Source organism: Mytilus galloprovincialis, chromosome 8, assembly GCF_965363235.1.
Source record: "Mytilus galloprovincialis chromosome 8, xbMytGall1.hap1.1, whole genome shotgun sequence".
NCBI classification, from domain to species: Eukaryota; Metazoa; Mollusca; class Bivalvia; order Mytilida; family Mytilidae; genus Mytilus; species Mytilus galloprovincialis.
The window spans coordinates 21,338,539-21,364,073 of record NC_134845.1 but is presented as its reverse complement, the minus strand read 5'-3'; the positions used below and the strand labels follow the sequence as shown (position 1 = coordinate 21,364,073).

General features: G+C 30.0%; 1 protein-coding gene across 4 annotated transcripts in view; it reads right to left on the bottom strand.

Moving 5' to 3' along the window:
- The window catches only part of LOC143085307 (uncharacterized), a 46,766-nt gene that overhangs the window by 12,887 nt on the left and 8,344 nt on the right, over window positions 1–25,535 (bottom strand). For 2 of the 4 annotated variants that reach the window (XM_076261572.1, XM_076261573.1), the window contains exons 2-7: window positions 22,257–22,433; window positions 19,442–19,607; window positions 18,913–19,051; window positions 17,042–17,164; window positions 1,666–1,725; window positions 274–352 (exon numbers count right to left, since the gene is read on the bottom strand). In XM_076261572.1, coding sequence (XP_076117687.1) covers window positions 274–352; window positions 1,666–1,725; window positions 17,042–17,164; window positions 18,913–19,051; window positions 19,442–19,607; window positions 22,257–22,329 — 640 coding nt within the window. In that variant the 5' untranslated portion in view covers window positions 22,330–22,433. Of the gene's footprint in view, window positions 1–273; window positions 353–1,665; window positions 1,726–9,295; window positions 9,329–17,041; window positions 17,165–18,912; window positions 19,052–19,441; window positions 19,608–22,256; window positions 22,434–25,535 lie in introns of those variants that run through there. The other 2 variants (XM_076261574.1, XM_076261575.1) reach the window with 2 other exon arrangements.

Sequence of the window (25,535 nt, the reverse complement as noted above, 5' to 3'; positions counted from 1 at the left end):
AATCTAATGTAATACAGCTTTGGGTATTATTTTCAAAAATTGTACCATAAAATAGAAATTCTAATAAATGGATATTACACCAAGATCTAAGATATTTCCATTTGGGTAAAGAAACTATGAAATTACCCCTATTACTAATTCTGAATAGCAAATTCCTCTACATATGGAATTAATGAGAGCTGCTCTTCAACGAATATCAATTGTAATGTTAAATATATATCTACCTTTTAAACTTGTATTAAATATATATAAAACACTATATATGTAATATACCTGGAAGACTTTGTGTAGAGGATTTTCGTTCTGATACTGAGGCTACTGATTTCCTCCAATCTGTTGTAAATGGATCATCCTAAAAAAAAAACAAACAAAGAGCTAAATGGTAATGTTCTCCAAAAAACTGTCAAATTCTATGCATATAAGTGTTCTGCCTAGAATTTGTTGAAGGATGTGAAATTGACTGAAAACACAGTTGTCCTGCATTTTGAATTCATAACAGTCAAGCAACAAACACAAATTCTGAAGCCCTTTGATTAAATAAATAACAGGAAATCAGTCCCATATCCTTTGGCATTTCAATTGATCACATTACCTCAACAGTTTCCAAGTGGAGACTTACTACATAAAGAAGAATAGCAGTAAAACTTTACTGTTTCCTAGGGTTGTTATTTACCGTGCATGATGTTGTCCTGTGTAATATTAAAAGTTAGTTTATTCTATCGGTACATAATCAGCGGGATTTAATAATCATTTAATACCATCATAATCATACCAAGAAATATGAAATTTGATGTATGTTTGGACTTTTCATGAATTTTCCTTTGTGATCGTCATTGAAAAGTAATATGCACTACACTGGCCCTTTAATAAGTTAGATACAGAATTTTGATTTGATCAAAATTAAAGAGTGTATGTGTGTTAATATGGCATTAAATTAAAACACATCTGCCTGTGCATTTTATGTCCATTAAATACATAAATCCGTGAAATTGAACTGTAAAATGTTATTATGTACAGAAATTATGTAATTTTTAGAATCTGTGAGGTATAAAATTTTTATTTTTTAGGTTAAAAATAACTGTTTTTGAAATGCAAAAACCTTTAGATTATCTTAAAGATTACATAATTTCTTAAACTAATTGATTCCTATATATATCTATAATGGAGTCTGTATCTTTATCCGTTCTCCCACACTTTGAATGTTAGATAAAACTTATGGCAGCCAAATGTTTCAGTGTTTTCTGTAATTTGACTTAACTTCATTCAGGTGGTTATCAAATGGAAACCATATTTTGGTGGTTCTTTTAATCTTACAGGTGTGATTTTATATGAATTGAGAAAAAGTTGTACTGTTGTCAATATTTGATTCCATGGTTTTGGCAAATTCTGAATACAAATTTATCTCATACCAAGAAAATCCAAGAAAATTATAACCACACACAAACAGTACTGAATCCAATGTACTAATCAGTTCAATAAAAGTGATTGCCTTGCTCTTAAAACAAATGCAATAATTAATAAACTAGTATGTAGTATCTTAAAGATTGTGACCTTGACAGAACTTTTTTCAAATTTGTGACCTTGACAGAACTTTTTTTTAAATTTGAAACTTTGTGACCTTGATAAAACTTTTTTTAAATTAAACTATCTTTGAATAGATTATACCTCTTCAGCTTCTGATGTGTCTATACTTATATCACTTCCTCTGTTTGGTGATTTCAAGGGCTGCAATAAAAACAAAACCTGATATTACAATGTTATTCTTTTTTAAATATCATAAATCTAAATACTTTAATGACAGTATTGAAATTTGCACAGTGTTAAAATTGATTAATTTACTGTTAACTATGTACTGATCTCAATATAAAAGATATATCTTATCTTCTATAGAAAATAGGAAATCGAAGAGGAAACTGACATGCAATACAAATTTTTACATGAAAATGTATATACAAACATTTTTGCACTTTTTGAAACTACAACTAATAAGTTTGAGGCTCTTAGTGGAATAGAAATAGGAGGAGTTGATTACATACTTAAGAGGCAATAACTAGTGTTACCATTTTAATTCTTGTTCGTACCAAGATAGTCGGTCAAATGAGGCAACAACTATTGTTACATGTAATGTTTTCTTTTAAAAACAAAATTACTGGGCTGTTACAGATTGAAATTCATATAGGTATTCAAAAGGTATACTTAGTAATTTAACTACTACTTAATTATAGAGTCTTATCAATTGCTGAGGCAGAAAGAATGAGCACTATTAAATAGTTTCATAAGATAAATAACATTGATCACACTTGATCACACTTGCCCTTTGATACTGATAAACAATTTACCTGTATCTAATATTTCAATTCTAAAAAGACAAATCAACAAGATTATAGGTCATCAAAACATTGTGAATTGAGACCTATTAATTTTATCTATTTATTTAACCTGATTTAATCTGTAATTTGTCATTAAAGATCACTAAAAGTTTGTCAATCTAACGTTTTATGTTCCGGAATACAATTAAAACCTAAAGATACCATCAGTGGTCTCTGTGGGGGTATGTTATGGTAAAAAGTAAAACTTTACTTCAGATGTCCTTGCTAAAATAATTCAGTAGTAAAGTTTTAGGTAAAAGTGTTCATTATGTTTATCTAAATGAGACACAGAGAATCAGGTACAGAGTCAACAATCTCAGCAGTTTGGTATTCTGTTGATATGTACTTAAAGACATCACATATCTTGTAAACAGTTTTATTTTCTGGTTACCATACCCTATACCTCCCCGACAAAAAACACACTTTCATACTGTTATTTTGCAATAGATTTTTACAGACATTTCTAAGTCATACCTTCTGTGAAAAATTGGTACTAACTATTCCATGTTAATCAGGATGATCAATAAGGAATGTTGGACTTTTAAATTATAGGGTTTTATTATGGCCCAACCTGTACCAGTCGTATGGAGTGCTACACCACTAACATATATGTATCTATAACCACAACATGATTAATTTGTAGTTTTGTGCTAATCCAAAAGCAATAAAAGTATTCAGCTTGAATATTTATATCAACCCATGTAGTGGACTAAAATGACTTCTAAAACAAAATATAAATATGACAACCTTTATGCTTCCTTCAGAACATAGCATGAAACTAACAAAAAAAATTAGCACTATCAGCATCTGTCTCACCATACAACAGAGTTCATAGGATGTGAACTTATATGAAATTCAGTTCAGATAAATATGTTAGAGGCTCTTTAAATAGGGGATGGTTCTGCTTCATAAGATTATTACATATAACTCAGAGAAGAATCTGCTCTACTTAGTGAAAAGATATAATACCATGTTATATTATTATTCAATCAGTTCAACCAGTTATAGTCGGATACATTTTAATAAACCATCACATCCGGTTGCATATGAAAAAGGGTTGAAAAAAATATTCCCTTGAATTTGACTTGTAGGAAATCATTGCAGTAAAAAAAATCTGTGTCATAGACATAAATCTTTTAAGTTTCAAAGCAACATTATTTTTTTATTTGGTGTTTTTATAGTATATTTTGGAAACTTAATGTGACATGATTACGGAAAAAAAAGGTAAACATTTGATTGGTTAACTTCCAGTGATGTTTAGGCTATTAACTAATTTTCAATGAAACTTTTTGTTATTTTTTTACTATTATTATGTACTGGACAGGACAACACTTTACTCATATGCCAAGTATTTTTTTTATTTTGAAACAAAGATATATTCTATATGTTTTTTTGAAAAGTGCACATTTCACAGAGACTAATTGGGGTAAATCAATGGTGGTATTACACCTTAATCAATGTTGAATTGTTTTGCAATCTATAATATATCATAACTTGATATAACATTACAAAGACCTCTAACAGATTATGTAAGTAAATTAAAGTCAAATTAGAGTTTTTCAATATAACTGAAACCTGTAGGGACAGGGCATGAGCATGCTTGTTTTATCTAATACTATAAGTATGATTTTTTATGTCATTAAAAGATTGATTAGTTATACCAGGACAAATGTCAACTTGAATTGTAACATTTTTTCTTACAAAGAAAAAAAATATTTATGGAGATCATGTCCATCAGACAGTTGAACAATGTTAACTCAAGAACAGTACAAGTAACACCACCCAAATTCAAGCTTGATCTGTGTTTTGTGGTAATAAGCATTGTGCATAAGTTTAATATCATTTGGTTGAGGAAAACTAACGCAGGAGAACTGAAACCTTTTTTGGGGAAGTATGTACAGACAGACAGGGGTAACACTTAATGCCCCTCCACTTCATCTGGGGAATAAAAACAAGACTGTCACTTTTTTACCAGAAAATTAGATAGCTTGTATTAAGCAGTGACATCATTCCAAAATTGCTAAATCAAAATAAAGAGCAGTCCCAGGTCCCCTTCAAATTGGAACATTATTCTCACATAGAAAAATGTTTAAACAGACATTAATTTACAAAAAAAAAAAAAAGAAGCTATCTATAGCTTAATAGCATATTGAGATAGGAATAATACCCATTTTACTCGTAACTCTTCTTAAATTTTTACACTGAATGCAAATTATTATGCTAAAATGGAGGCCATAGTTTGAATAACTTATGTATCAAATTCAACCCAATTTTAAGAGCCAGAATTGAATACAATTTTTATGAAGAATTTAAAATATTTTTATTTAAATCAGAAAAGCAAATATTATTTTTAGACCTAAATTTGATTGTCTTGTTATTATTAAAGAGATCTTTCTGACTTGTACTTGATATATATTTCCCATTTGAGAAAACCTTTTAAGTAATTATGTAAACATCATTCAATGATTTTACAATTTTCAAATACAGAGAAAACAACAAAAAAACAAATCACTTTTTTAAACTTAAAATTGATCGTTTAGAACTTTATACTAACAAATAAAAAACCATAATTAGTACTTTTTAATCAATCATTTACTACATATCAAATTATAAACACTTACATTTTCAACGTTTTTGTCCTGCTTAGTCCAAAATATTTCAATGAAATTAGCTAGTCACATGTCTGAGTATATAAAATAGGTATAATAAGATAAACAAATTATTTACCTGTAAACACAGGTGTGCTACCCTGATTACTTAGGTCATTGTCACATGGTCCAGCATAAGTACCTGGCACAGAGACCGATCATTAAACTACATGTATCGATTTAAAAGGATGAATGGTCAGCTGTCCACTGAAGATAAATTACTATCTCTACACTGTAGTAAATTACACGTATTTAATACCATATATGGAATAACAACAACACATTTAAACTGAATCCTATGATAACCCGTTATGTATTCAGAAGACTTAAAACAACAAACCTAGAAAAAGGAAATTAAAAAAGGCTTTGATGGGTAGATCAGGCCAGGGTTAATTCCTTTCAATATGTTATTTTAACAGATAATGTATTTTAAATGTATTTGAACATACCAGTTTGGAACTGTTCCTATACATTGCTGCTATAGAAGACTTTAGAGCACTCTAGTTTGCAAAGCCCTCCCGACTATATTGACCATTTCCAAACTTGTTCCAAAAACAGGCAAGTATCTTTTCCCTTTCTTTATTAATTAATTTAGTTATACAATATTTTTGTTTACAACTCTTTGCTAAACAGTACAGATTAAATATGTGTACATTTACCCAGTAGGTCTCAGTCCATTGAACTATGTTTATAAAGATGTATCTTTCTATACAAATATCTACCTCAATTTTTGTTATCAAGTTTCACATCTAACTTGATTCTCAAATGAAAAGTGATACACACACAATGACACACCCCCTCCTTTACAAATTTCTACAATACTTTGACAAAAAGAATTTCTGAACATGGAAATTGTCAGCTGAATTTGATATCATCTTGGGCAAAAGAAGAATTTATTAAAATCTGCTAGACACAGACAAACAGTTTTACTAGACTATTAAACAAAAAACCCAAACAGAACAAAAAGAGGGGTGAAAGATACAAGAGGCACAGTCAAACTCATAAATAGAAAATAAACTGACAATGCCATGGCTAAAAATGAAAAAGACAAACAGACAAATAATAGTACACCCTAGAAAACTACAGACTTAGCAACACGAATCCCCCCACCAAAAACTGGGGGTGATCTCAGGTTCTCCGGAAGGGTAAGTTAAGCAGATCATGCTTCCACATGTGGCACTTGTTAACTTGTGTTGCTCATGTTATTACAAACCTGGTAAACTGTCTTATTCGGCAGGTCACATTCATAACCAGATGCTCCTCAAGGCGCAGCTTTATACGACCACAGAGGTCAAACCCTGAACAGTTGGAGCAAGTATGGACACAACTTTCAAGCTAAATACAGCTCTGAATTTGGAAAAAAAAATTTCACTTCCCCCTTTTCCTTATTCCAAAAATGATCTCAATTCAAATTTCTAATAGAGTTTGAAACAATAACTACTCATTTAAATACATGATAAAATATTAAAATATAAAATGTCATACAGTCATGGTTAAAATTAATATTAATTAATAGTAACTTCTAAAAAAATAAATGGGGAATTTATCCAAAAGGACATAGATGATGCCCTCGCTAGCATATAAAGGGACATAACTCAAGAACTGTAAAAGTGAAGCTACCAAAAATTGAACTTAAACTCAGTTTAGAGGTAATAAGCATTATATACACATTTCATTAAATTTGGTTGAGACAAACTTAAGTTAAGAGAACAGAAACTAAAAAATTCTTCAATTTTTCCATTTGTAAAGGGGCATAACCCTAGAATGGTAATCAAAAATCTTGTAATCACTGAATGGTAAAGATTGCTTTAATTTATCAGTCGGTAGTAAAGTGAATATTGCATTGTATATTGTATATAGCATTGATTTAAGTTGATTCAACTTCTATTCTGGACAAAGAAAGATAACTCCAATTTTCAAAGAAGATTGTATAAAGCATTGGTTTTAGGTGATTCAACAATCATTCTGGACAAAGAAAGATAACTCCAATTTATTGACTTGAAACTACAAAAATGCTTGTTTTTGGCCCCTTTTTGGCCCTTTATTCCTAGACTGTTTGCTCCATAACCCTTAAAATATATCTCAACCTTCTACTTCTGTTATTTATTAAACATTGTGGTACAATTTCAGAACAATTGAAATACTTATACACAACTTATTGTTCTGACACTAGATAAATGCTATTTTTGGGCCCTTTGGGCCCCTAATTCCTAAACCTTAGGGACCATAACCCCCAAAATCAATCCCAAGCTTACTTTTGTGGCTATAAACATTGTGTTAACATTTTATTGATTTCTGTTGACTTATACTAAAGTTATTATCCGGAAACCATCTGTCTTTGGACGACTACGATGTGATACCAATATATGACCGTCGTATAAAAAGGGAAGGGGATTGTAGTTAAGACATAAGAAACATATCAGGTATCATCTGTGAAACGGTTATTCCATAACGGTCAACCAACTTGTGATGGCGCTTGTAAAATTTACAATGGGATGATTTCAACTTCACCATTTTGAACTCTTAGTTTAAAAGCTTCCTTGTGTGCAGCAACCCTCTATCAAGGAAATCATGATAGAAAATGAAAGCGCTGCTAGAATGTTGCTACATAGAAATGGAAAGTTCACAATGGGAAAGCAACATTTAATTGTATTAATTAAGAATGAAAGAAGCATGCAGAAGAAAATGTCTTTTCAAGAAACAAAATGTACCTTCTTTTTACTTGAACTAAACTTATAGAACAGAATCATGCATTCAAAGCCCAGTACTTTCTTTGTAAATAGAGCTAAAAGAAAAGCTTTTTGTAGTCAATCATACAAAGTAGACCTTTAACTTTATTCAATGTAAAAGTTTATTCCACTGTACCTCACAAATGAGTCAAATGGATAATGTATGGATAATGGATACCACAGTGAATCATTGCAATAAAGTTTACAAGCCCCTACAAACACTGGACTGAGAGGTCAAAAATCAGTAGGAAAATATTCAATTTCCTCAGATACTTATATCTGAAATAGTATAACATGTGAAACATAGTAATACCAAGTTTGTTTATTTAATAAAAACTAGTAATCCTGAAGATTTAAGTTGAGAAAACAGAGCAGGTACATTTGATAACACACAGCTTTACAGATAAACCGACATAAAAAATCAATCTGACAAAATCTTATCTATTCATTATAAAGATTTGGGGGAAATTTAAATTTAGAATTTATGGTTCTATAAGTACAAAATAAATCAGATAAATTGTCATTTCTGACAAGAAAATGTTTTTGAACTGAACAAAACAAAACCACATCATAATAAAATGAAATGAAATGCTTTGTTTACTAGTTGTAATACATGTAATACATGTACAACAAATGTTAACATGGATAATGCAATTTCTGAGCAAAAAATCTGGATGTAAATTCAAACAACACAAAGAAGAGGTTTTTGGAGAGCAGTATATGAAATAATTGGTTACGTGGTTGAAAGAAATAAATTATTTGATAAATGTTTGGTTAAAGTCCAGTGGCTAACATTTGAAGCATATACCGCAGATAAGAGATTGTTTGGAGAGCAGCTTATGAACACTTGGTCAAGAACTGAATCATCGTCATCAGTACAATAGAATAGAAATAATTGGCTCTGTAGTTCACATATATAAAATATTTGAATTATGTTTGCTTAATGTCCAGTGGCAAACATTTGAAGCATTCAACACAAAAAGGAGATTGTTTGGGAAGCATTAATATGAACAATATCAATACATGTATCATCATTTTCACAATAGAAAAGAAATAATTGGTTCTGTGCATGAGAATGCAAGCAAGAAATTGACTGATTGTTGATTGCTTAATATCCAGTGGCAAATATTTCATGCAAACTCAGCATGAATTAGAAATAGAGAAGGCCATACATAAATTATGTTTCTCAAATTACAGTGTAACTGAGTCAAAGAGAATGTATCTAACTAAAATAATGGAAATTGTATCAAACTTCTTATATAAAAAATCTTAACTGGCCAACTTTTGAAAATCCCCATGGGAATTTAAATGCACACCAACATTCTTAAGGGATATAATTATTCACATTGTTTTGTGTGCATAGTATTATGAGATTCTATAAATCTGTAACTAATGCAGCAATGTACATATGTACAAAAATTTCAATATCAATCATTTACTAATTTTCAAACATGACCTATTACATGACCTGTTATGTATCAATTGATAAAATATATACATAAATAAATGTTACAGATTACAAAGAGAGAAATATTAAACCTCTAGATACCTGTACATCTGCTGGCATGGTGCACCTCTAGAACTACTTTAAATATATCCAAAAACCTGGTATAAATCTGTGTTTCAGTAGAAAAGATACAAACCAAATGATTGTAAATCAGATCAGAGTAAAAACTATCTGTCAATCTTTGTGTAGGCAGATATTATAGGACAACATTATATTTTAATGGCCTTTTAAGATGTATACATACATGTACTCACAAGGTTGTGACCTTAATATTACAGGTACTCATTACAGGTACATCATATATCCATTATCACTTTACTGAACTAAATGCACAGGCACCCTATATATACCTTAAATATTAAGGTATATAGGGAAATAAATTTCGAAGTGCCTGTGACTAAATGACCTTAAAACAAGAGCCAGTCAACAGCTTTTTCAACTAATGCATATCCAGACATAGTCACAGTTCGAACCATATAGACAATTAGTACTACATAAAAAAAATTTGTCAATTATGCGTGCCTTTATGACGTCATTTACCAGATAGAGGGGCTCGCCTGTATCCCCACACTATTAACGTTCATCAAGCGTCTTAGTGATCGTCGTTGTGCAGGATAAACTAGGAATAATGGTTGTTCTGTAGGTACTTAATGACAATTCCCTAATGACAGCAGTGCTGATTGTCAATTTTGAGAATTCAAGTTGTTGAATAATTCGTACAATATAGAATTATAGATTTCCAACCACTCGCTCAACATTAGAATGGAAGTGACGATGCCCCTAAACGCACAAATGATGTTCACTTAAACCAGAGTTTTTGACAGAAATGCATCGAACTTGAAAGTTGTCTATTGATGTGGGCAGTATAACTGCACTATAGAATGTGAGCCTCAGAGAGTCATTAATGATTGCTGTCCAATTTACTGCAAAATATATATTGGAACTGTAGACAACATAGACAACCAATGCATATTTTACTGCATTATAATGTCTGTAACCTTATACAATAAAATGTCATCTGTGTATAACAATAGCACAGTACAATAGATAGTCAGATTATAGACTTACCCCTGAGAATCAAATCAATAGAACTAGAGACACTGTTATACTATATATAGTATCCTCTGGTACAAAAACATTATACTTGTCAGATAGTCCTATCTGGCTAATATTGAACATCCTCAATAAAAATCCAAATAAAAATACTATCCTCCAATCACCTTCATGTCTGAACCGTCTAAATCCAATAATTCTATTAGGAATCAACCATATGATTATCAATACACATTTTATCTCTAGTAGAAAACAATTTTGTGTTTAATTTTGATAAAATATATAAACCTATCTTACCTATGGTGTCAATCAGCTGTTTCAATACAGGTAAAATCAATTTCAATAGGTATAACTCTTTAACATATCCTGAGCGACTGAGAACATGTACAAATGGATATATGACAATAAAATATAGGAGAATGTCTAAGTGATAATTACATTCAATATTGTGTCCATTTAGTTGTCATACAAATTTATGGTCACCTATATATTACCATTATGGACAGGTGCCCATGAAAATGACATGTAAATTAGTACTTAATTGTATTACTAGTGCCCCTGGTCTGAGGTCAGATACATGTATAGCTAGTTACTACAACACAAATGCATTCTGATATCTTTTGTTCTTTTAAAAAATTAAAAGATCTGAATTACTGATAAAGTGATCATCATTTGTTCAAATTTTACAAATATAACAGCATAGAAAGTTAAGGAAATCCTGATGCTGAATGTACAACACAAGTGTTGACCAAAATTAACAATAAAAATTAAAAAAAAAATAATCTGATATGATTAGGATAAATATCATAGGCATTATACTATGTAAAAGTTTAAAGTTAGTTTATTTAGAAAAATATATAAATATTTTTATTTCAAAAAGTTTGATTGTAGAACAAATTTTTAGTTTAACTTTTAATTATTAATTTCAGGTAAATTTGTCACTTGTGACTGATTGTTTTGAGCAGGTAGTGTATCTTAATTAGTCTCAGCAATATTCTTTTTTTAATTAGTTACATTAATGTAAATCATTTTATCTCTAATAAGTAAAATCAAGTTGACACTACTCATAAGTCCTTGCTGATATTTTATTATGCTTATATTATATGCTCTGATAATAATGTCTGTCATATTCTGAGTAGTTTCCAGCTTTCCTCATAAATATTGCAGTTCGTCATCAGTCTTGTTCAGTGTAATCCAGTAAGGAGTTCAACTCTGCTGCTTACTTTATAGTTATGCCTGTCATTGCTGAAGTCTTAAGAAAGACTGTTACATGAGTTGGTGCATGTTGGATAGCCTCCATTCTTGACGTGCCTTAGCCTCTAGAGACATAAACATTACACATTTACAGGGTAAAATGATGGTAAAAACTTTAAAACTTAAAAACTTTAATGAAGAAAAAAAAAATAATCTAAGACAGAATTTTTTCCCCACTATATTATTCATACTGGAATCGGATTTAAGCCGTATAATTATTGAATATGAAGAAAATATCTAAGCCATAGAAACCTTTGATCTTAACCAATTTATCCAGACAATAATGAATACCAAAATTGCTCTTTTCTTTCTACAACTTAACTTAAATGTATTAAAGGGATACAAATTAGAAGCTGTAAGAAAATGGCCAGGAAATTAGGTTTGAAAGACCATAAAACCTGAAGAAATACAATCCAATTTCCACTAAATGAACTTGAACTGAACTGTCACATCTCATTTCCTCATCAATACAAATCTTACAGTATAAATCTTCGTTATAATCTTCAGTTATAAACTATATAATCAGTGTGCGGCAGCTTATTGATGATACAAGATACCACATAAAATATACAAACTTATAATCAACTTCAATAGTCACTTCTCATACATCTTCTTTTAGACACAATTATAACCAAGGCTGAAGTCAAACAATAACAGATATAAGAGAATACCTAATAACAACCAAGGATATGGCTGAAGAAGTCAAATGTAACAGATATAGGAGAACAGGTTCTGAATTATTGATCAAAGAACATTTACTGCCAGAGTTTTCAGGCTTAGATTTCAAGGATTATAAATCTTTTTCACTGGTAAATTACAACTGAACGATCAGAAAGTAGTTGTCTGGCAGGTCCTAAAAGCAGTCACAAATTAGAACTTGTAACTGTCATGCCGCCGACTAAATGAGAAGTAGTTCTGTTCACACTATATGTTGAGTACGAAAAAATATGTGACCAAAATCATTGGACAGACTTGATGATTGCAATACAGTCCCACTTATAGAGTAGACCTGATATTGATTGGTGTTTAACGCCACTTCCAACACTATTGTGCTATTTCGTGGCAGTCAGTTTTTATTGGTGGAGGAAGCCAGAGTCCCCGGAGAGAACCACAGACCATCAGTAGACAACTCTAGTCAATTAAGATTGGAGTCAAGTACACCAGCTATAGTGAACCACAGACCATCAGTAGGAAACTGACAATCCTAGTCAATTAAGATTGGAGTCAAGTACACCAGCTATTCAAACTGACAACCTCAGTGTTGACTGGCTAGTGATATTGTAGTTTGACTACTTATATCACTGAGCCACTGAAGCCCCTAGTAGGGCTCGAATATTATAACAGCATATTAAGTAATAGGCATGGTTCTTGTCTTTTGCCATGACCATTTTGTGGTTCTTTGCATTGTCAATATCTCTCTAAAAAATGGATTACAAAATGAAGGGAAAAAGAAAAAATATTGGGTACAATGTACCATATTTTTACAGAAGAAAAAAAATTGCTAGAAAATGAGACTTTGATTTATATTCTGATTGCCAATCAGTAGCAAATCCCCTACTTGTCATATTTTCCCTTTCCATTTCTTAACTTGTACAAAACTTTCATTTAAAACAGTTTCTTCCTCAAAATACAACTTAAATCTCAAGTTTTTTTAAAAAATTTTACAGTTGAACTGAATGTCCTTGGTGAACGTGAATACCTTCCTACAGTGGTAATTGTCCCCTACAAGATATTGACAAAAAGATGGTGGTGTTTGATATAAGAAACTGTTTATATAATTTGATAACAGAGTGAAATCTGTCTCTACTTTCATTTCAGACTGATAGATTGGTTTGTTGACGTCAATCCAATGTGTAAAAATAGACTGTAAAGTGATTATGAATTAATTATCAGGTTCTCTTTGAATTATGATATAAATATAAGCTGACTTTGACATGAAATGAAGCCTCATATTATTGCCAACTTAAATTTCAGACAATCTATGTATGAATTTACTCAAAGCATCATACTTTCTGCATTGATATACCACAAAGAACTAACAGCATTTTAAATAATTTAGCATGGCTGTTGGACTTAAAATAGGGGTAATATTTTAAAGATGTGGTTCCTACAATGACATAGATGATCAGGTCTATAACATGATAATAAAACATTTTTTTCGCGATCTGTATTTGTTAAATACCAATCTAATTAAAATTAAATCCTTTAATTGCTCCTGTTCTGATATGTCGCGCATCATTGATGTGCGACATATCAGAACAGGAGCAATTAAAGGATTTAATTTTAATTAGATTGGTTAAATACAATCCTGGCATCAATTTTAACAGAATAGAGAATGAAACATTGTTATATCAACCTTTTCACTTGGGGATATTTTAAGCTAAAATCTTTTTCAAACAATCTTAGGCAAAGGATATTACATAATTTCATACCATCATTCTAAATGTTGCTTTATTTTTCCAAAACATTTTTCCATATTTAACTTGTAAAACATTTTTCTTTTTTTACAAATATGATGATGATCTCCTGTGTTTTATCATTATATCAGATCAAGTAGATAACTTTTTATTTTTTCTGACTAACATGATTTTGAAAGTTTGAACAAATTATATGCCTAGAGGCCAGTAACTTGCAAAATATAAATAAAAAGATGAACACACAGATAAACTGATTGACTTATATATCCCATTCAACTTTACACCTTTCTACCTCTTTTCACACTCCTTTTTGTCATACTTGAAGTTAAAACATAAGAATGAAAATACATCCTTTTCAGTACTTTTTGCCTACAGTACCAGTAAGTTTGCTATAGTTTTTATTATGCGATGCTATCTTTTCATTCATAAACAATATCATTATCAATAAAAACAGTAATAAGTATCAACAAATATTTCCAATAACAGTTATCCTTCATCTGTATAATGTTAATTAATCATATCATGTACTTATAAAATTTAAAAAAAATCTAGTTCCCAGTAAACTGTTTATCAGTCAAAAAGTACAAAAGTAAAAGGGGTTTGGCTTAACAAAAAAAACTTAGATAGGAAGAATAAACTATTTTTTTCCTAGGTTTAACTTCATTTTCATCATTAAAAATATTCAATTATTTTCTATAATAAAGGGTTATGAATATTAACTCCTAGATTCCTTATCTAATTTTTCACAAACACTATTTACTATTAACTTCATCTTCATCTTCATATCCAAATTACATATTGATCCAGTATTTTTAATAACATGTTTTTAACAGGATCTGATTTTCAAAGAAACAAAAAATACTGAAGTATCATACTTACATCATTCAATTTCAATTTTTCAAAAAAACCAAAGACTGTGACTCTTAAAAACTTTTGTTTCCTTCTTATATGTTGATGTTTACATAGATATATGGCAGCAACAACTGATCAATATTAGATGGTATTATTAAGCATTGGAGTTGCCATGGTAACAAAACTTATTTTTCCTTGTGACATTGCAGTAATCTCCTCAACACAATTAATGAAAATAATATTTGTTTTTAAAGCCAAGTTTTATTGATTGGAGGTAAAACATTACTACTTTGATGCTAAAGATATTCATGATTTATCTGTCGATAATCTTCTGTCAACTGATCTCAAGATACATATTGGTATAAAAAACAATAACTAAACATGATAACTTTTACTTGTTGATATACATGTATTTGACATATACAGATATACAGTACCAATAACTTCTGTTTTGGTGAAAAACAACTAACAATATTTGTAGCTAGAGAACTAAAGGCACATCAATAAAGTATATCTCATGCTTGCTTTTTGAAAAATTAATGAAAAATATGTGATTGGCATTTTTTTAAAATCACTGTTACACCAGGACATTATGTGAACATACTTGTAAGGATTGATATCAAAAAATATAATTAAGAGATTTACATCATTTTACATGTCAGGTATAAAATCTCTACTGAATTTATATCAGACCCTTGCATCACCACTGATATGATGGTACTGGGTATAATTGAGATTGAAATGGAAAACGATGAGTAAAAATCAATACACAATATTTTTATCCACTAATTAAGTGTTAATCTATTACCCATAAGTACCAGTTCCAATTATATAATACTGTATTAGTCATTGTCAACTAAAAATAGATTCAAGTTTCCACTTGTGAAAATATCAAATAAATAAATAAATACAGTCAACCATAACTTTTTTTCATCCCTCCTTTCCTTGTAATTGAAATATGGAAATATCCTTTGATCTTCTCAAAACTTTGACATACCTGTTTGCCAAGATAGAAAGAAACTAAGCATCTACATGGACTGCTATCTTAGATTTAACGCTCGTTTTAGCAGACAATATAAATTTTTAAATTTCAAACACTAGGATAAATCTGACAATTCATTTTTTATTTTCAAGAAATATCTTACAAAGACTTAAAGAATGTGTTAATCCTGAGGTAAGATAAGCATTGGTAGTTTTTCTTTCAGAGATACTTTTGCATGAATTTGTAAAATTCAAGGGAGATAATTAGATGAAACTACAACAGCTCACCAAATTTTTCAAGTAATAAAGGGGCTTCACTGTAGAACTGTTAATATACTGCCACAATTTGAACTCTGTTTGCATGTTATGGTTTTCAGCATTGTGTATATAAGTTTCATAAGATGAAGAAAACTTATTGACATAGAGACTAATTACATCATTAGGAATATATTAAAAATATATAGAATGTCTGAACATGTCAAGCCCATAGAATTTTTCTATTCAATATTAAATTCTTAATAGATGTAACAAACTTCTTGTAAAATCAGAAACTTGATAAGACATAAATAGGTTAAATACAAAATAATTTCTAGACTAGACATTCTTGGGTTTTTCAAGACCATTTAATTTTATGTTGTGATAAAGCACAAGTTAAAGGGAGATAACTCAAACTTTATACAGAGTTATTTTGTCATTATATAATCCACCAATGTTATACACATATATATCGATATCTAATATATAACTAGTGTTATTTATTTGGAGTATATTTTTTAATTCTTTAGACTGATCCTTTTTCTAAATAACTATGAATTTATAGTTAATGTCTTAACAACCAAAAATCAAACACTAGTCAACCCCTTTTTTTTAAAACAAGTCAGTTAAATTGCAATTTTTAAGGTTTTTTAAATAACAGTTTGGTATCGAAATTAGTGCGACTCAGGTTAACAGTTAGCTTCTGGTAACTTTTGCTTAGATTAAAAAAAAAAAAAACACCTAAGAAAACACTTGCAAGAAATGTTTGAACACATGTATTGCTTCAATGGCAAATTAGTATTTCAATGCTGTATAGTTTTCAAAAAAAGGAAACAGTCATTTGATTTTGTATGGCTGAAAAACTTGTCAATGTATTTAATCAACTCCTCCACTGTTAGACACTGCACTAAGACATCTACCAATTACTTTGTGATAATTATCTAATACGGACAATCTTAGATGAATATTAACTTACCTTCAAGCCACCACCCATAACAATATCAGCAGTAGTAATAGGAGGGGTGGGGCTTTGGGGTAGAGCCTCATCATCACTTGAGTGGAGAGAATAACGCTTTTTTAATTTACTGGCTAGCTCACTCTGAAAATTGAAGGGTTATATATTCATTCCTCAACATGCACATGCCCAGCTGTAAAACAATTCATTTATTTTTGTAGTTCACATCATCGAATCCTTTAAAAAAATATATCTGAAATATTTCTTAATAGGTTGTTTTTTTTTAACTTTTCACTTATTATTTTTTCTAAAAATAAAATTTCTTTAAGAATCATTGAAACTTAGATTTCATCCAGCAATTTATCTTTGAGGAATGGAGTAATAATGGTAAAAGGGGAAACAGTAATTTTGATTCTATATAAATGGCCTTGCAGCCAATTTAAACCTCCAATAATGAGACATCTTAGAATAGCGTTTTAACCACAGATAGTCCTTGTAAACATTTATCTCTCAAAAAAGACATTTTACAACATAAATATTGGTAAGATTATTTTTAAGAACAAATTAACCATATAAGGTGCAAATTTACATGAAATTTAGGAAACCATGATATTCTTATTTAGATTGAAATCACAAACCTTTCAACTAGAGAATGTGAACTTTAAAAGACAAATGAACTGTTTTGCAATATATTATAAGTGATTATATGCTTAAATGAACTAGTATAATGAATAAAATAGATATATATTGGATGTTGGAGGTGTACTGATTGATAATTTAGTCTTAGATGCATGATTTTTTATATTAGTTGTTATTAACTTTGAACTAGCTGTCAGTAACTGCGAGCACTCTCAGATCAGTACTAAGTGTCTTTTTGTTGTTGGGATATACAAATATCCGGCCACTCTATATTTTTGTTAGATGTATTTCTATTTGTATTCATCTGATGAGTTAAGCCTTTTAAACCTGATTTTTATAATTTGTTCTTATGTTGTAATATATTATACCACTGTCCCAGGTTAGAGAAGGGTTGGGATCTCGCTAACATGTGTCACCCCGCAACATTCTGTATCAATGTGCCTGATTGTTGTTTGTTAAATGTTTTTTATTTTTTTATTTTTGTACATTAATTAGGCCATTTCTTGTTTGAATTGTTCTACTTTTGTGATTTTGGGGCCTTTTATAGCAACTATAGGGTATGGGGTTTGCTTATTGTTGAAGGTGGTATGGTGACCTACAGTTTGTGTATCTTTGATGAGTTTAAAACATGAACCAGGAGATTTAGGGGTATACTTTTATGAAAAGACAACCCAATGATTTTGAACTATAGAGTTCTATGGTTAAAATAAGCATTGTTAGTTATGCCATTCCAATGTTTTTTTTTATTCTTTTTTAAATATTCAGCTTATTAATATACCCAACATAATTACACAGATCTCACAGTTAGAGCCATAATATAAATCCACTCCTTAAAGCATTTTCTGTTAATATTGTTTTTTAATACTGTTACAAACCACCATATTATTGGAGTTATATATGTTATTATATCTAATGGAAAATGACAGCCATAAGAGGTTGGGGTCAACTATATACATAAAATATCTTATTAGAGTGCATATTTTTGTATCAAAGATTTACAGAGATTCAATATATTATTCATTTCATTTCATATATACGAATAATATACACCTGAATTAATAATTTTCTTATATTCAGCTTATGACAACTGCATTATTTTTTAAAAAGTCAGTCTGTATTAAATTTCAGTGCTAAAAATTAAAATAAGTTCTCCAAATATTTTTTTATGTGAGAAATTCCTCTAAGAAGATATTTGTCCATATACAATTTATGATTATTTCTGGCTCCACATAAACCATGTCTGTCACACCAACCTGGAAATCTTTATTAAGTGACTCCATGGAAATAGCTGTCTTTCTAATGGCGTCCATCTTAGGTTCTTTGACCTCTGGTATAAAGACACTGTCCTCTGACATACTTCTACTGCCTCCCATTCTTGATCTCTTCCTAAACCTTAAAAGTTTTAGGCAAATGGTTAAATAGAATTATCTTCCCTTTACAGTTTCTCAATATTCATGTAAATAAAATGCATTTAGTTTGAACATAAGGGAAAGAAATGGTTCAATGTGTACAGGCTTTTAATTAGTTTTTCATCCAAATTAAGGATAATTTTAATTCGCTTTTTTGTTAATACGAATTAAAAGTTAACAGTGTTGGGACAGTAAAGCCAATTTGAAGCACAATGGAATTTGAATTAGAATTGACATTTGGACACAAAACGTTTGGAATATGAGTTAAACTTATTCGAATTAGTTCATGCAAATAGAATTTGAATTACGTGTGAATGCAGCATTACTAAAAGCTGCCTCTTTGTATTGTATTCCTATATAAAGTATTCCCTACCCTCCATCATCATCACTGTCATCCTGTTGTGTTATTGCCTGTAAAGATCGAGACTTTATAGATACAGCACTTTCTGATTTAATACCCTTTTTACTGGAACCACCTTTAAAGAATTTCTTCATAGCTACAAATGGACGGAATTTCTTCTTTTTTCCATCCCTTGGATCTGAAATAAACAATTTATCAATACTAAATGGATGGATAAATGTTTCATGACCAGAATTTGTAGAACAAGAACATGTTCATGTGATAAAAACAGTATAAATGGACAAGTTGAAAACAGTCTACAGACAAAGAGACATATAATCCAAACCAGAAGCTAGGATTATTCATACTTCAAACAGTATTTGCTTTGAATCCTTGTGTTTATCATATGCATAGAAGCAGCAAAAACTCATCTTAAAGTGGCTGGGAATGAAACAGATGACCTCTCACAATTACAGCAGGCATGCTAGCAAAAGATCATCCAGGTGGTAATATCAATAGTCAATACAGGTTATATTTCTTGATATAAGGGAGACAATCCAATTTAAAATTCTGATAGCTTATGTATTAATTAATTTCTATGTCATATTGGTCTGTTGTGGAGAGTTGCCTCATTGTCAAATATACCACATCTTTTTTTTAATATTATAGCTATTGTAATAGGCAAATTATAGATATACTGTGTACTCAAATTACTATCAAATTAATCCAAAGCATAAAAATTCAATTACATTTTGGCTCATTGAACATTTCAAACAAAATTTATACTTGAAGCTATTTTTGACTAAATGGACTATAATTGTCTTCTAACAACAGGAAAGATTAGTAGAATGTAACTAATTTGACCTCATTATAAATATTTGTATGCGTTTCTGTGTCATACAAATATATCTCTTGTATTATTTTTTTTGATGTTTTGAATTTCTCCAGATTTGTTCTAAATTTCTAGCATAATTTCTAATATGAGAGTAATCCATATTTTATTACTGATATCAATGAATTTGGATTTATCTTAACAATGATTGTTCATTTTCACAAAGTATTGTGCTTGTCTTTGTAATATTAGGACTAAGATGGTAATCACTATTTATATATTTGTTACTATTTATTTCAAATAGTTCAACCTTTTAGATTATCAGTGTGCAAACAGTTTTTCAACTTAACAAATGGTGAAAGAAGCTAATCAGTGAGAACCTTTGAATCCAGAGTTGGATTTTGAAGAAAATCTTTAAGTTTCAATAAAACAAAGAAATCTTCTTCAGTTCTTACTTGTGTTCAATGCAGAAATTTTGTTAAAGGTAATAAGCAATGAAATATACAATTGCACCATGTGGACTGAAAAACAAATGAATGAAAATTCTAGGCTATTTACATTTTGTCATTCTAGAGTTGGCAATCTTACCACATCACTTCATTTCCATATCTTTTTTTAACTTTTTTTTATATATATATATATACATCTGTTGTACTATCAATTGTAAAACATTTACTTTGCTATAATTTGTTTCAGTTTTTCAATTAAAGTCAATAAAATCTGCATCGTTGTGGCCAAAACACAGTCTATTGGTTTGATAAAAACTAAAAGTATCTTATGCTATACAAGTGTGATAAAAGATAGAAACAATTGGTTGCTTGATTGTTGCTTGCTGAAAGTCTAAAAGCATATATTTCATGCATATTTAAGACAAATGAAACAAATTTACTTAGAGTGTAAATATTTCTAGTTATAAAAACATAAATACTAATTAGCACACAATGTAATTGATGTCATAAATAAAGTTGTCTTAGTGTTTAATAAGACATTGGAGTATACAAGTAATAGCATTGAATGAGTAATCTGATGACAGAACTTGACAAAAAGTTTCTTTGTGTAACATAAGTAATCTGATAAATATTAAAAGATCAATGCCCACATTTTTGATTATTAAATGCACTATTTCCTCTGATGTATGATGAAACTTACATTAAATCAAAACAGATGTTACTTAACTCTATCATAATGATGAAAACATCAATATATATATACTGTGATGAAGTCATTTCATACAATAAAAGGCTTGGTGATTGAGAAACATGAAGAATCTTCATAATATTAACCTTCAGCACATCTATATAGTGTATAATGTGAGGTACAAATATTCCTCTATCACACTGTGCATCTGACCTATGTTACTGGAGTGTGATGGACATCAATTCCTCGTGTTTACCAACATAAGGCCTGAAAGGGGCAGATGATGTACATCATACATGTAAAATTGAGAATGGAAATGGGGAATGTGTTAAAGAGACAACAACTCTGACCAAAGAGCAGAGTGAACTTAAAATTCAAGCAATTCCATATTGCCAACTTAAGATGTTTTTGTACTTTTATTATTGCTAGGTTGCTGTCTTAATGAAATTAACCACACATCTCACTTTTAAATATGTTTTCATGATCAAGTTTGCCTCACAAAAATGATAAATGTACATGTAGTCACTGCTTACTAATATTTTCCTCCATTTTGATTTTTTAAAGCATATTTTGCAAAAGAATAAGGATGTTTCATAGCCTGACTTTCAGCACAGCTAGCTATTTAGTAGGGACAAAGTTTTTATTGGTGGAGGATGCAAGATTGTCCAAAAAGAACCTATGACCTTGGAAAACTGGTAATCCTAGCCAATTAATATCGGATGCAAAAGCACCTACACATGTACCATATGTGGGGTCTGAACTAACAACATCAAGTGTTGACAATTTAGACCCCTTGTCTACAACATTTTTTTATCAGCTACATGTATCTATCTATATGCTATTGCTTAAACAAAGAAATTATGGGTTAATAATAATTACCTTCACCAACTCTGGCAACATCATCACTTGACCCTGGGAGGTGAGTTACTTCCCCTGGGGCAGCTGCCATCATAAATGGTTAGTTCTTATTATCTTTGTTTAAAAAACTTTTTCATCTCTCACTTTAAACATATCAACAACAAACAATTTGTTCAATCAAGTAATCTCCAACATGATCTGAAAAGAAAAAGATGTTCAAATTGTCAATGACTTCCAGCGATAAAAACGGATATATAATCAAATAAAATAAAATAAGTCTTTTCTGTTAAAAATCATGTTCAATTTGTATGTAAAATTATGTATTCATTGCAGGTAACATACCTGTACACACCTCAACTGCAGGTGAATGCATATAAATGCAACTCTCACTGCCTTTAAGTGCAATAAGATAACGTAATCTGACAAAAATACTGCAGCAAAAGCATTTACTATTAAAAGATTATGAATGATCACTCAGATAAATAGAAAATAATAACAGCTAGACACAGGGTAAATGTACAAGTAAGATGTCCCATATATAAAGGCTTTTATAGTGGTCTTTTGTAAATAAGCTACATGTATGATTATGTGTTAAGGCTACGATGCAATCACAAGTACAAATGTGTTGTAAGTGACAGCTGAATAAAGTGAATTAATAAAAAAATGTTCAATAATTTTGTTCAAGCATATTTATCTGTTTAAATACGTAATACCCTTTCGTAACATTTTTTTTGTGAATTATAACATAACAATCATTTTCTGTCTTCCGATTAGTAAATATAAATGTATAACAAAACTTGTATGAACTAACCTCTCGTTTCTTGATACTTTATTTGTAGTGAAATAACTATTTTACAAAATTCAATTGATTTTTCATCACAAAATGAATAACACAAGAATTTTATATCAAAACTTATACACAAACATCTTTAACATTTAGAATTGTATATATTTAAATGTCTTCTGTTTTAAGGTCTATTAGGTCCATAGTTTGACCTTAAATCAATCTATTTACTTACTCGAGGAAGTTACTATATAGTAAATACTCAATACCTTTTATAAATATTTGATCAAGAAATTAACTTATAGGAAAAAAGATATTCCTTATCATGATCTATGGTGGCCTTTTAAAATGCCAATTAACAAGAGAGATACTAAATAAAAGAATTTTCTGACAGATTAAGATTGGTGTCAACAAGTTTATGTATTAACCTAAGTTATACTACTGACACCTGATGATTGCTAGTAAATTGACCGTGGCCTGAATTCTTTAGTGTTACATGTACATATTTTTACAAACCAGGTCAGTTTTGTGTATATAAATATATAGAACTACTTTGTAAGGAAAATAAGTATCACATATGAATTTATTTGTAACCGCCCTCTTTTCAGATATTGAACATAAAACATCAACAATAATCAGAGGAAATATTTCATGCACCTCTGACAATAAAACTTCTGAAGTATGTTACTTTGTGTCTATACTAGTACTATCTTAAGGAAAATGAAAGATTTCTAGCATCTTGAAGAAATTGTAAAGTCCTTTTGTCAGTTTGACATGTCTCTATCAAATATTTTCATCAAAAACTTCATTTACTCATTGAAGTCATTAGTTGTCACTTTCAAAGTCTTTCGTTGAGAAAAAAAAAATCAAGGTTTAAAAAAGAGATATTACTGCTGTAAAATATCAACCTCTATATTTTGTTTCAGAGTTTAAGACACAAGATACATTATTCACCATAGGTGAATCCAGGAGGGAGGGGGGGCTTGGGGGCCCGGGCCCCCCTTTCATGGGAAAAATTTGGTTGATTATATAGGGAATCATTGAAGCATGACTGGAGCGGGCCCCCTTAGATCAGTCAGCAGGCCCCCCCTTAGGAAAAGTTCTGGATCCGCCACTGTTCACTCACTCACTCAATAATTATGTTCATAAATGAAATAAATGGTTTTTGGAATTATCTCAATCAGGTACTCTCAAGACCAAAAGTAAGAAGGTTGTGGGGTTATAATATAAGGTCAGCATAAAAATAAATTAAATGCCTGCAAAAATTAAAGAAAGATTCATCTTCAAATTAAAACAGTCCTGCGAAATGTGATCTAAATACACATCAAATGCATTGTCTCCTAAACTTGCAACAGTTCCAAAAACATAACTATAATTGATTTTAATAACTTACATTGTAGATCTATTGATACAAAAACAAATCCTAAATGTGTCTGTACTAGACAATGAAAGATCCTACTAATTAAGTCAGTGCATGCACGCTTGGTGTTATTACAAAATAGATTATAGATAACAATAGTTACAACACGTTAAAATACCTGTTCCATGAATTTTAAAATCCATATTTAAACATTTTGTGGGAACTCCACCCATATATATGACATTTTTAATTTATAACTAAAACACAATTCATCCATGAACTTTGTAATTATCTTACACCTATTTACATTCTCACTAGTCCATAGCGCACACAGATATAATCTAGGGACTGTCACTCAATGTTACTGATACATTTCTTTGTAAACTTCATTTTACTATCATAGAAAGTCTTCAACTCATATAGTTGAAATCTATCATTTATTTGTCTTTAACCAAGATACTTATGCTACACTTTACACCTCAGTTATAATGCCACACAAAACACAGTCTGCATTAGTCTTTCTTGGTCTTCAGACTACTGTGGATTCATTTATTTTGGTGGTTATCAATTTTCGTGAAAACTTGCATATTTCTGGATATTTAATTTCATGGTTTTGACAATCTCGGCATATTGAAATTATCCTATTCGTTGAACATTTGAATTTGTGGTTCACCAGTACAAACGAAACCCATGAAAATTGGTATTCAACGTATAATAAATGAATCCACAGTAATAGTTGGAAAAGATTTTAGTGCCCAACACTAAATATACATATGTACTGCATTATGCAGATGTATAGTAAAATTTGTAAGGAGATCTGGTTAATCTTAATGTAGATCTAAATAAATTGTATGATACTATCTCAAGTAATACTAATACACTCTATTTTAGTAGTACTACAACAACTACTACTATGAAACTGATGAATACATGCAGTTGTCTATTTTCATTTAGATTATAGCTTTTATTTTATCAAACTATTTTACTTAAGTAATCGAAATGTAATCAAAGTAATCAATGATTACATCATAGTTTTTGCTGTAATCGATTAAATTACGATTACATGTAATCGAATATGTTGTCGATTACAGATTACTGTCGATTACTTGAAAAAATGTAATCAATTACAATCGATTACGATTACAGATTATGATTA